The 13,782-nt window shown below is 42.4% G+C and overlaps 1 protein-coding gene across 1 annotated transcript in view; it reads right to left on the bottom strand.

Moving 5' to 3' along the window:
* LOC141174651 (occludin-like) overlaps positions 1-7,719 on the bottom strand; it is a 33,231-nt gene extending 25,512 nt beyond the window's left edge. The window contains exons 1-3 of the mRNA XM_073659605.1: positions 7,485-7,719; positions 1,659-2,372; positions 1,414-1,575 (exon numbers count right to left, since the gene is read on the bottom strand). Of these exons, the coding sequence (XP_073515706.1) occupies positions 1,414-1,575; positions 1,659-2,357 (861 nt within the window). The 5' untranslated portion in view covers positions 2,358-2,372; positions 7,485-7,719. The remainder of the gene's footprint in view (positions 1-1,413; positions 1,576-1,658; positions 2,373-7,484) is intronic.
* Positions 7,720-13,782: the final 6,063 nt, after the last annotated feature.

Raw genomic sequence — 13,782 nt, 5'->3', positions numbered from 1 at the left:
GTGGTGCTGGAAAAGACTTACGAATCCCATGAACAGCTAGGGTCACCAACAAAGATGTTTATTGATCATATAAACCAAGTTCTGTCCCTGGAAGGCAAGATCACCAGACAGAAACTGGCCTATTTTGGACATGTGATGAGGGCAATTTCATTAGAAAGGGAGATGCTACTCAAAATTGTCAGTAGTAAAATTAAATGGGAGACCAAAGGCCCGTTGGCTAGACACCATCATGAATGACAGGGGGAGGAACATCAAGCAATTGAAAGAAATCATGGACAAACTGAGAAGCATGGCAAAAAATGGCCTATATTGTATCCAAGGGTCGGACAAGACTAAACTGATATAGCCATTTTGTTCATTAAATGTTTGCTGGTTTTGGGATTAAGAGTCCAGTTAGTGGTCCTACTCAGTAAGTGACAGTGCCCTCTATACTCATATAGGGCAGGCTGTCAATCACATACTAAGACAGCCCATTGGACTCCTAATGTCACAATGACCAAGGATGTAAATGAATAAAATGCAAGTTTTACTGAACCTTTTTCACACAAAACTATTTATATGTATTAATTTTTCCACATCTACTCTATGACATGACCAAGATTGCGCCAATATTGTGCTTATAGTCATCACTTTTTACTTTATACCTTGGCTATTGATTTGTTGGAGGAAAAGACATTTCACTCCCAATCACCCAAGCTCACTGCAAAAAGTGGTCATTGAATTTCTGAAGTATCCGTATGTTAACTATAAGGTATTATGCAATATAGGACAGAATAAAACAGGAGTGTAACTAGCTTGATATATTTATTCCTGTAAATTGATTATCCATATTTTTATGATTCCATCGTGAAATATAGCTTCAAAGACTTTCATGAAAACGTATTTTCCAAATATGCTTTGGCAGCCAGGGTTGTAACAAGTTACAACAGGAGTCCATGGCAAAGTTTGGACCCAGGCCACACTCTGCAGTGATCGTTGTCAGTAGAAGGTCAGTTCAGGACATTGAAATATTTTGAGTATCACAACATTCCTTAGTCTTTTGTAAGGCTCTGTGTTCCTGAAAAATACACTAAAACTATAGTCCAGGCATATGCAGTAAAGTTGCATGCCAATACAGTAGTGTACAACGCCAATAGACCCCCCTCGTTAAAAACAAAACATATTATAGGATGCTAGTGTATTAAATGGTGTCGTTTATACTTTTCAAGTCGAATAAAAAGGTATGCTGGCACATACTAGCTGGATGTAATACATACAGAAGAGAACAAAAAAACAAGCAAAATCAACCCAAACAACTGTGATGAAAATAGAGAAAACACTTATAACTGACATCACCCATACTTATAGGAATTGTGACATCAAAAACATGGCAAAAAGACATAATGTTACAGGATAAGTAATTTGAATTCTTACCCACTCTTCAACATTTGGACCCTCTTGATATGCTTCAAATGGCTTATCCCAGTAGATGTTTGGCTCTCCATAGCGCCAGATCTTGCTTCTTGTCTTTTGGGCAAAGAAGGATATGACACATAGCAGAATGACTACGATAAAACCGCAGACTATAGCAATGGCCTGTCACAAAGAAACGCAACACTTGACATTGCACTGCAAACAAAATCAAAATATTGTTTTTTCGTCCCATTACATTTCCTTACCTCTTGTGGATCCACCATGCAGTAATGGTACAGGTACTGATTTACAAAGCCTGGTCCAGCTGACACTGGACTATATATCTGGTTACACATTGCTAACATCTGACTGTAGTACATATTGCCACCCATCTGTGCTCTCGGATTGACCCCAACAATATAGACAATAGAGGCAATAAGGTCCATTGTCGCTAAAACAGCACTCAGCACTACTACTGCCAAAAAGAATTTACGGGACCGAGATCCACTGGCTTTAGTGACACTTGCAATGAAGATCCCTAGCATTGCAATAAAAGTTAAAATACTCATAGCCATCATAAAACCACTTGCAGCTTGAGGATTTGTCATCCCATAGCCATACCCATAGCCATAGCCATAACCATTTGGGTATCCCATTCCACCCATTCCACTCATTCCACCCATGTAGCCAAGCCCGCCATAATTGTATTGCCATGCCAATGTTGAGGCCACACAGGCAAAGATTGCCAAACACAGAAAAATGACAATGGCCTGTAGAATCTGCACAATGCCAGGAGGAGACTTCCACTTGTAGAATTGTTGTGGTGGCACATCTTCCATATAAAAGGAGCCAGGATGGGCTGAGTTTATGTGGTAAGCATAAGATCCAGGACCATGGCTGTTTTGCTGAATGTAAGTTGGTGGGCTGTAGTCTGGGGGGCTGTCGTAGCGTTTCTGACTGTACATATTGAGGTTGGTATCCTGTGGGAGAAGCATAAAGATGAAAGCTAGTACCCTATTAGAATGCTTCTGTAGTTATTAGAATGATTTCTCTACATAGGTTCTTCTGTCACATTTCCCTTCTTATCTTAGTTATATCTTACTACAGTTTAATTTCTCAGTCACACCCCTTCTATTTGCACTTTTTCATATCTTTCTCTCTTTAGCTTCACTTCTTATCACTCTTTACCAATTTTCACTAGTTGTCTCACCCTTTATTCCTCTACAGTACCAGCTTAACTGATTTTCCAAAATACTAAAAAAATTTGGCTACAAGGAGGACATGGTATAAAATAACAAAAAACTATAATCCCCTATAAAATTGCCAACTGCTCTTGTGATCCCTCACAGATCTTTTTACTTGGCTACAGAAATTTATTCCCCATTTACCCACATGACCTCTGCTGCCAATCACTGGCATCAGTGGTATATGGCGGGAGACAGGACATCAACATTACAGGCAAATAAGCAAAGATTGACTGGGAGCACCAGTGCGGAAGGCGAGTAAACAGTGAGTATAGTTATTTTATATCAATACCTATTTATGGATATTTTTGGGGGATATCAAAACCCCTTTAAGCATATTTTGAGAACAGGGGTTTTGATGTTTTAGAAATGTAATATGTTTCTAAATAGCATGCTCGAGAAACTACACATGTAAATTTTGCCTGCTGACTTTAACCCCTTAATGACTGGAGCATTTTCCGTTTTTGCGTTTTCGTTTTTTCCTCCCATTGTTCCCAGAGCCTTAACTTTTTTATTTTTCTCTCAATATGGCCATGTGAGGGCTTATTTTTTGTGGGGCGAGTTGTACTTTTGAATGACATCACTGGTTTTACCATATCGTGTACTAGAAAACGGGAAAAAAATTCCAAGTGCTGTGAAATTGCGAAAAAAAGTGCAATTCCACAGTTGTTTTTTTGTATCACGTTCACTGAATGCTGAAACTGACCTGCCATTATTATTCTCCAGGTCATTATGAGTTTGTAGACACCAAACATGTACAGGTTCTTTTTTATTTAAGTGGTGTAAAAAAAATTCCAAAGTTTGCTAAAAAAAAAATAAAAAAATATGGCGCCATTTTCTGAGACCCGCAGCGTCTCCATTTTTGTGATCTGGGGCCGGGTGAGGGCTTATTTTTTGCACGTCGAGCTGATGTTTTTATTGATATCATTTGGGGGTAGATCCGATGTTTTGATCGCCCGTTATTGCACTTTATTGCAATGTTGCGGCGACCAAAAAAACGTAATTCTGGCGTTTAGAATTTTTTTCTCGTTACGTCATTTACTGATCGGATTAATTCTTTTTTTAAATTGATCGGGCTATTCTGAACGCGGCGATACCAAATATGTGTGTGGGTTTTTTTATTTTATTTTGAATGGGGTGAAAGGGGGTGATTTAAACTTTTAGATTTTTTTATTTTTTTACTTTTTGCATGCTTCAATAGTCTCCATGGGAGACTAGAAACAGCACTTGCCTGATCGGTTCTGCTACATACAGTGGGTACGAAAAGTATTCAGACCCTTTTACATTTTTCACTCTTTGTTTCATTGCAGCCATTTGGTAAATTCTAAAAAGTTCATTTTTTTTCTCATTAAAGTACACTCTGCACCCCATCTTGACTGAAAAAAACAGAAATGTAGAAATTTTTGCATATTTATTAAAAAAGAAAAACTGAAATATCACATTGTCATAAATATTCAGACCCTTTGTTCAGACACTCATATTTAAGTCACATGCTGTCCATTTCCTTATGATCCTCCTTGAGATGGTTCTACTCCTTCATTGGAGTCCAGCTGTGTTTAATTAAACTGATAGAACTTGATTTGGAAAGGCACACACCTGTCTATATAAGACCTCACAGCTCACAGTGCATGTCAGACCAAATGAGAATCATGAGCTCTAAAGGAACTGCCCAAGGAGCTCATAAACTGAATTGTGGCAAGGCACAGATCTGGCCAAGGTTACAAAAGAATTTCTGCATTACTCAAAGTTCCTAAGATCACAGTGGCCTCCATAATCCTTAAATGTAAGAAGTTTGGGACCACCAGAAGTCTTCCTAGACCTAGCCGTCCAGCCAAACTGAGCAATCGTGGGAGAAGAACCTTGGTGAGGGAGGTAAAGAAGAACCCCAAGATCACTGTGGCTGAGCTCCAGAGATGCAGTAGGGAGATGGGAGAAAGTTCCACAACGTCAACGATCACTGTAGCCCTTCACCAGTCGGGCCTTTATGGCAGAGTGGCCCGACGAAAGCCTCTCCTCAGTGCAAGACATATGAAAGCCCGCATAGAGTTTGCTCAAAAACACATGAAGGACTCCCAGACTATGAGAAATAAGATTCTCTGGTCTGATGAGATGAAGATAGAACTTTTTGGTGATAATTTTAAGTGGTATGTGTGGAGAAAATGAGGCACTGCTCATCACCTGCCCAATACAATCCCAACAGTGAAACATGGTGGTGGCAGCATCATGCTATGGGGATGTTTTTCAGATGCAGGGACAGGACGACTGGTTGCAATTGAAGGAAACATGAATGCGGCTAAGTACAGAGATATCCTGGATGAAAACCTCTTCCAGAGTGGTCTGGACCTCAGACTTAGCCGAAGGTTTACCTTCCAACAAAACAATGACCCTAAGCACACAGCTAAAATAACAAAGGAGTGGCTTCAGAACAACTCTGTGACCATTCTTGACTGGCCCAGCCACTATTATGTACCACATCATAAAGGGATTAAAGTGGTCTGGTTGTTTAACCCCTTCCCAACATATGACGTACAGTTACGTCATATGTCAGATCCCCGACTTTGATACGAGCTTGCAAGCCGAGCAATATCTTTCACTGTAGATGATGGCTGAATTATTTAGCTATCATCTGCCTCTACTCCACCTGTTTTTAACCTGTTAAATGCCTTTTTTAATCTCTGACAACGTCATTCAACATGCGCCAGCATGTGGGTGCATCATTGCATGCGGCGATCACAACATTGTATCTATTCTAAAATGGTATCAGTAAAAATGTCAGCTATGGGAGCAAAAAATAAGCCATCACACATAAATTAAAAATGTTATGGGTCTTGGAAAATGGCGACACAAGTAAAAAATATATATATTTTTTTTTTTTTACAAATTTCTGAATTTTTTTTTCACCACTTAAGCAAAAATATATATATATATATACACACACATGTTTGGTATATGTATAATGATACTGACCTGTAGAATCTTATTGCCAGGTCAGTTTTACCGTATAATGAACATGGTAGATTAAAAAAAAAATCATTGTGGAATTTTTTTTGCAATTTCAACCAACTTGGAATTTTTTTCTTGCTTTTTTTATGGCTTTTGGAAAAAAGGAAGGAAAAAAGCTAAAACGAAAAAACGGAAATTGGCTGCAGCGTGAAGGGGTTAAACTTAAATAATTAATCAGAGTATACTTGCAAATAGCATATTCAGAAATGAAAATTCCGACAAATAAAATATTATAATGAATTGGGTTGGTAAAAAATTTGAAATGTCAGCTTGGATCATGGATCATTGGACACTTGGATTTGAAGTCAACCTAAATAGTTTTTATTTCACAGTAGCCTTTGTATATTACATTTGTTTTTGTTGCCATTCTGCCAAATAAATAGCATATTTCTGAAAATGTTGTACATTGTTTGATTGTTTAAATAAAATAACCCCATTCTAATAAATGCAAAATGCAAAAACCTGGAACTTTAGGGAAGCTGATTTCAACAAATTAAGGGAAGAGGTTAATCATGTAGACTGGGACCATGTCATGGTAACTGGGGATACCGAACATAAATGGGGCATGTTTAAGGATATGCTACTAGAATCCTGTAGAAAATGTATACACTGTGGTAATAAAATGTCCAGTAATAAAAATAAACCATTATGGATAAATAAGACAGTACAAAGTTTAATAAGACATAAATAAGATCCTATCCTAATATGTAGTAGGTGTAATAACAATAATATTAGCAAATACCTAAAATTAGAAATGTAGTATAGTTCTTCTGATTCGCTATGTCGCCTAGTCCATGTGCAGGTATTGCAGTAGCACAGGAATCCATGGTTACGACCACTCATATAGTGACAGTTAGTTAGCTGTTAGTGGTTGTAACCATGGATACCTAACCTACTGCAATGCCCTGCACATACAGTAAGTGACATAGAGAATCAGAAGAACTATACTAGATTTCTAATTGGAGGTATTCGCTAATATTATTATTACACTTACTACATATTGGGATAAGATTTTGGAGATGGGAATACCCCTTTAATGCAAATTGCCACTATAAAAAGTGAAGCAGCAAACTTTGTGCAAACCAAAATTTTTGTTGATCTCAAAACTTTTGGCCACAACTGTACAAGTCAAAATTAAGCAAACAGAAATGAAGTGCTTGATAGAAGAAAAAAGTACTTTTTGATATGAAAATATTTTGCATAAAATAAGTTTTAGTTTAGCAAACTGCCATCTTTATGTCCTAATGTTCTTTATATTTAGAGAATTGTTACTTTTAGGTGTAGACCAGTAATGAATTATCTTTTTGTGACATTGCTTTGTACATACTATAGTCATTTCATCTTCCATGGCTAAGTGTACATTACGTTGCACTAAATTGCATTACCCCCGAGACTTCCCACCTTGTATATAACATATGTTTTTACATTTTTGCTACAAGGAGCTTACAATTATGTTGTAATATTTTATTAGATTTTTTTTATCATCGCTTGCCTAAAACAAGGACAAACACAACACAAGATGGAGATGCCGCAAGTTCTAGCCATGCTACGATGGACGCTGATGGGTTCTGAAATTGTGATATGCCTCCTTGTATTGTCTTTTTCACAAAATACAGTATGTGTCAAATCAGCAGAATGAAATGTATCGTACGTGGTCAAATATTATATACAATGAATCCTCTTTCTTTCAGAATGACCTTAAATACATGGTTCTCCTTTTACCTCTCCCTTCCCCCATGGACCAGTGTTCTTATTCATCAGACCGTGTATCCCTTTCTTCATTACACATCTCAGGATCTGTCACTTTGACTTACACTCCCTATGTGTAACTGTCTATTTACTTACCTGTTCCAAACTTCTGTAGTCTCCAGTTCTTGTGGCATTAATACCTGACTTCACGTTCTTTGGTCCCAAATGTGTTGCGAAACTTCTCACATCATTTCTAGGATCCCGTTTCGGATCTCACAAGGTGTGTGGTTTCTGTAGGGTTTCTCTATCCCCTCGCTCACACTAGTTTGTCGTCTCCCTGAGCTCTGATAATGGCGTTCTAGGATTAATGATTAGAATCCAGCTCTGCCCACATTCACACTGTGAAATCCTCCCCTTGGGGCTGGTCAGCACTTGGAAAACTTATCATTCCCAGAGAACAAGTGCATGGGCAGGTCTGGCACTCGCATACCTTTAACCTGTTATTTTCCTGCTGCAATGCAGGCAGTAGCATAGCTTCTGTGGGTAGCTGCCTTTTCTTACACAAACAGCATATGAAAATGAAAATATTTGCAGACATTAGGAGCGTACAGGCATGAAATATACAACGAGTAATCCTAACTTCTTCTAAAAACATGTACTTCCATTATAGCCACAAAAATATCCAGGCCTAACATGGACCTTAAGGCTAGAGCTACATGGCGACTTTGGCGGTGACAGCAGTCACACAGCCGGAGTTCACTCGGTGCCGCTGCTACACTGCGGTGCTATAGTGAATACTGTGCAGCTCCTAGGGTACTGCAAAAAATCCATCAAGGCTGGACTTCTTGTGACTTGCTTCTTGCAATCGTAGTACCCTTGGGGTGGCAATGCGACCTCATTCACTTGTATTGCATTGCAATGTAATAGTGTCCACAAGTGAACCTTGATCGCACGACACGAATCGTGTCCAAAGTCACTATGTAGTCGCTATGTATGTAGATTGCCAGACATTAAAAAATTCCTCTGCTTTTATACCTGGAATAACACCTCCTGTTCTTACACTTCAGCTATAGGGCCATGTGGCCTGTAAGTAATGAAAACTTTCCTTATGGTTTTTTTTTTTTAACTAATCTTAAAAAGAAAGCTGGAGTGACTGTTTTTGTAGTACAGAAGTAGTAACTGGTGACTCAAAGTTTAATAGTTTAAGACAATTGCTGCTTCCAATAGGTGGCGCTATAGAGTACAAGTCCTCTTTTTCTCTGAAGAGGCAATTTGCATATTAAATTTCCCAGAGGAGCATTGTATGGCGAATAAGCCTCCTTACCTTGACGTGCCAGAGCTGGTATGTCACTCTCCACAAGGAGAAACATTACCCCTTAGACCTCAGTCCAGAGCCTCTCACCTAGCCAAAGCAGTTCTCATGCTTTGCACTGATGAGGGCCAACATCCCAAAACACTGTCTGCAAACTGAGATTCTGATTTGGCTTTTATCCTAAATCATATTGCTCGACTCGTTAAAGGGTTGATTGTGACTTGTAGGATTGCTGCTTCCAATAGGTGGCGCTATAGAGTACAAGTCCTCTTTCTCCCTGAAGAGGCAATTTGCATATTAAATTTCCCAGAGGAGCATTGCATGGCGAATAAGCCTCCTTACCTTGACGTGCCAGAGCTTGTGTGTCACTCTCCATAAGGAGAAATGTTACCCCTTAGACCATAGTTTAAGACAGACATTTTAATGGTCACCATTTGAGAGTATGAGAATTGCCAACTTGATCTCATTTGATAGCTAATGTAATAAATAGTCAATAAGCAAATTATGAAAAATTGTGTTGTTTTCTGAAAGATCACTCCCAAAGTCCGCTCAATAGGTTTTGCTTCTGTCTAGCCTACTGTCCACTATGTATTGTTAAATGTAATCCATTTCTAGCAGCAGAGACAAAGAGACGAAGTACAAGTATTGGGGGAGGGTCTGTGTCTCTCTGCCTCTATTCGCCATACTACATACAGCCATAACCCAGAAATGGGCTTTCACTATGAGCAGACACACTTGTGAAGGGACAACCATTTCCTTACGAGAGCGTTATTAGTTACCTGTGAATGAATGAAAGTACTGCTGTTTACATTGAAAAGTTATAAATCCTTACTAACCAGTCCTGTTCTAAGGCTAGGTTCACACTCATGCAGAACTCTCTAGGCACTACATCGGAGTTTATGTCAGAATCCCTGAAAAGCAGGTTCCCGAAGAGCCATTCACTCAAAAATACATCATTTAGGGAATTAAAGCAAGGGTAGTGACAAGGCAAAATGCTATAACGGAGAAAAAAATAAATTGTGTAAACAATACATCAAGGCAGTAAAGATTGAGAGAGAGAGGCTAAATTGCCAAAAAGAATATACATAATCCAAAAAATATTCTTCAACTACATAAACAGTAAGAAAGTAAAAAATGGTGTTGGCCCCCTCAAAAATGGTCTGGGAGACATGGTGGTAGAGAATCAAGGAAAGACTAATTTACTAAACTCCTTTTTCACTACAATATTTACACAAGAAAATCCCATGACAGATGACATGATCAGCATAAATTCTCTATTAAATATTACCTGCTTAACTCAGCAGGAAGTATGGTGACAACTTAACATCACTAAAGTAGATAAATCGCTGGGCCTGGATGGCATACACCTCCGAGTCCTGTAGGAATTAAGCACCATGATAGATAGACCATTATTTGTAATATTCGAAGATGCCATAATAACAGGGGTAAAAATCATTGAGGGTTTTCTAAGAAATGCTATCCTGGAGTATCTCAATAAGAATAACCTCATGACCCAGCATCAACATGGGTTTATGAGGAATCGGTCCTGTAAAACTAATCTGTTCAGCTTCTATGAGGAGGTATGTTCCAGAATAGACCAGGGTAAAGCTGTGGATGTCCTCTCTCTGGACTTTTCAAAGGCAATTGATATGGTGCCACATAAAAGGTTGTTACATAAAATGAGAGCAATGGGACTTGGAGAAAATATGTGTAACTGGGTTAACAACTGGTTCAGTGATAGGAAACAGAGGGTTATTAATGGAACATCCTCTGACTAGATCATAGTTAAAAGTAGGGCACCACAGGGGTTAGTATTGGGCCCTCTTCTTTTTAACATATTTATTAATGGTAGTGCAGATTATACTCAACTTTCTGCAAGGTAATCAACACAGGGGAGGATAATTTGATATTACAGAGGAATTTATTTAAACTGGAGTTTGGGTTGAAAAATGGCAATTGAAGTTTTATGTAGATATGTTCCATGATCTCCCAAGAACTATTTAATGTTCACTTAGACACAAACTTGTGTCTTCGGATAAAGACTCTAGCGTTCCATGTTTGATGTACTCTACCATCTGTACTTTGTGTGTTTTTGGTTGCATTCTTCCCTGCTGGGTTATACTTTATCTGTCCTGATACTCCTGAGATTCCTGTGTGTCCCAAGTTCTTGCTGCTCACATGCATCAATGCCCGGGGTCCATGTGCCCACCCGGACCTAAGGCTTAAAGGATCCACCTCACATGGTGAGCCCAACAGAATCTCAATGTAGCGCCGGCGTCCCTGCCCTCTGCTAGGCAGGGACGCTGTTCCCCTCACCTCTCTGCTCCGTGCCCGGCGTCCTCCTCCCGCTCTGCTGGCAGCGCACGCTCCTTCCCGGCCACTGTGCTTAGGGCGCGCGCGCTCTCCCTCCCTCTTAAAGGGGCCGCGCGCGCCGTCCTAAGGAGTCCCCGGCCAATGGCCGGAGGACTTCACCATATATAAGGCACCTCCTCCAAAATGGAGGTGCCCGAGCAATGTTGTTGCACTGTTCACTACTCTGCTTCAGCCCTCAGGTCCCGTTGCCAGTTACCTGCCAGATACCTGCCAGATTCCTGCCAGCTTGCTGTCTTATTCCTGCCTGATTATCTGCTACCTGCCTGCTAGTCTGAGGTCCGACGGTCTGCCTTACTACTCCTGTCAGTCTGTCTAAGGACCAGCCTGTCCGCTCACCTGGGAGCGCACTTCAGCCACCTGCCTGCTTGCCTGAGGTCCGACGGTCTGCCTTCCAACTCCTGTCAGTCTGTCTATGGACCAGCTTGCCTGCTCACCTGGGAGAACACATCTGCTACCTGCCTGCTAGCCTACCTGGAGGCTCCGCCGTCACGTGCTGTGACCACCTGCCTGTCCAGTGACTCCTGCCCGCTCACCTGGGAGCGCTCATCTGCTGCCTGTCTGCTAGCCTACCTGGAGGCTCTGCCGTCACGTGCTGTGACCACCCGCCTGTCCAGAGACTTCTGCCCGCTCACCTGGGAGCGCTCATCTGCCGCCTGTCTGTTGGTCTTCCTGGAGGCTCCGCCGTCACATGCTGTGACCACCCGTTCATCCAGAGACTCTCGCCTGCTCACCTGGGAGCTCACGTCTATCATCAGCCGCCACAGGTCGTACCAACCCTTTACCCAGAGACTGCCCCGGTCACTTGCCGTGACCATCTGCCCGTTCATCCAGAGACTGCCCCGGTCACTTGCCGTGACCATCTGCCCGTTCATTCAGAGACTGCCCCGGTCACTTGCCGTGACCATCTGCCCGTTCATTCAGAGACTGCCCCGGTCACTTGCCGTGACCTCCAGCCCGTTCACTCAGCGACTGTCCCGGTCACCTGCTGTGACTTCCTGCCCGTCTTCCCTGGTCGCCACCCGCTCCCTTACAAGGACCGCCCCCTTGTATAGTAGCTCAGAGGTTCCGCCTCCCAGACCCGTTACACTCAAGACCATGAATTTTAAAGACGCAGAGACCACAACACCATTGCTATGGGATACAGACGATCTGCCTGGACTGGTAATGCAACTTGCTATTAGCCAACAGGAGCTTGTCCAGCCTGTGCAGGATCTCTCAGCCGTCTGAGTGCACTGTCTCAGACTCCTGCAGTTTTGCCACCAGACTTGCAACACCTGCCACAGGCTAATTATCACTTGGAACATTGCTTCTTGTGGAACTTCTCCGCATTTGCCCACTTCTGCCTGTTTTAATGGAGACATTAAAGGGAATCTGTAACCCTCTGGGACTTTTCAGACCACTAATATGGGCATACAGGTGATAGAAATGTGAATCTATACTTACCTGTATGTCCCATATTAGTGGTCTGGTTGCTGTGTAATAGCTTTTCTTATTAAATCATTTCTGCTAAGCTTTTCATCCCCCGGACGCCAAGAAATCCCTGCCTACTAGCCCTATTTCCATACTTGCCCACCTCCCCTGCACATCACAGGGCCCTGTGACATGCAGTTCCCGGCCGGATCCTGCACTGTTTCCTGTGTACGGATGGCGCTCTTCTCCCTGCAGTCAGTGTAGTGTTGTGCAGCAGGGAACTTGTGCGCGGGCGCTGGGAAGACAGAATGACTCACTGGTGCCTGCACACAAGTAGCATCAAAATGTCCTCCCAGAATGGCTGAACTGGAGATTGGTTGGAACAGATTATCTCCATCTGAAAGATCCGGTCGCCTTACTGGTGGACTCTGTTTGTATTGTGGTGAACGGGATCATTATCGCACAAATTGTTCTCAACTGAAGGCCAAACGGGGAGAACTTCAGACTCTAGGTGAGGAAGGAGGTATCTCCCTAGAATTAACTCTTTCATCCACTAAATTACTTGTGGCTATATCGGTTTCCATTTCTTGCAGTTCCTCTGTGTTCATGACGCGCCCCCTGGGCCAGTGCTGTTTGGGGATTACCCGGAGCCGGATCAGATGGGGGTTGTAGTCTCCGAGTGGCGGCGACCCGGTCCGTGCCCAGGGTGTCAAACTCAGTGTGTGGCAGTTTTGATAGATGTTATTGGTGTTCTTTAGTGTCGACTACGCCACCCGTTGATTTGCGGTCAAAAGGCCGCCGCTGCAGCAGGGTCCGCTGAAGCTGTTGGTATGTGTGCAGCTTTGGTAGTATAACCCCCAACGGGAGGGGTATAGCCTCAGGGGGTCAGATGTAGAGGATGGTGGTTGTGCAGGTGCAGGAGAGCTAAGCAAGAAGACTCAGAGTCGGGCTGTGCAGTTCAGGGGTTTTTACTTACGGGTGTTCTTATGGTCACTCTGGCCTGAAGCGACCACCCGAGCCGTGCTGCGTCCACCAGGTCCTGGACTCGGCCAACCCCCAAGCAATTCTGGAGCGTGGTCCTGAGCTCCTGTCTGACTTTCCCTCTCTTCTGGCCGTTCTCACTAGGGATCCACTTTTGTCCGGCTCCCTCGGGTCTCTTGGTGGGTACACCTCTTCTGGGTTTCCCTGACCCTATACTTGGTATGCTTTCCTAGTGGATTTAGTGAGGGTCGTGGCAGATCCTGCCCACGACCGCCGGTCTCTGGCTAAGGTGTGCTTTTCTCTCTGCCAGCTTGGGATCCGGTACCCTGGGTGCCAACCCTTCACCCTTCTGTTTGTATTCTGGGGTCTTGGGGTTCC

Source organism: Phyllobates terribilis, unplaced genomic scaffold (genome assembly GCF_046119375.1).
Source record: "Phyllobates terribilis strain yellow unplaced genomic scaffold, ASM4611937v1 Scaffold_1__5_contigs__length_1240528914, whole genome shotgun sequence".
Taxonomy (NCBI): Eukaryota; Metazoa; Chordata; class Amphibia; order Anura; family Dendrobatidae; genus Phyllobates; species Phyllobates terribilis.
The sequence above is the reverse complement of the archived record's forward strand: the minus strand, read 5'-3'. Positions and strand labels throughout refer to the sequence as shown.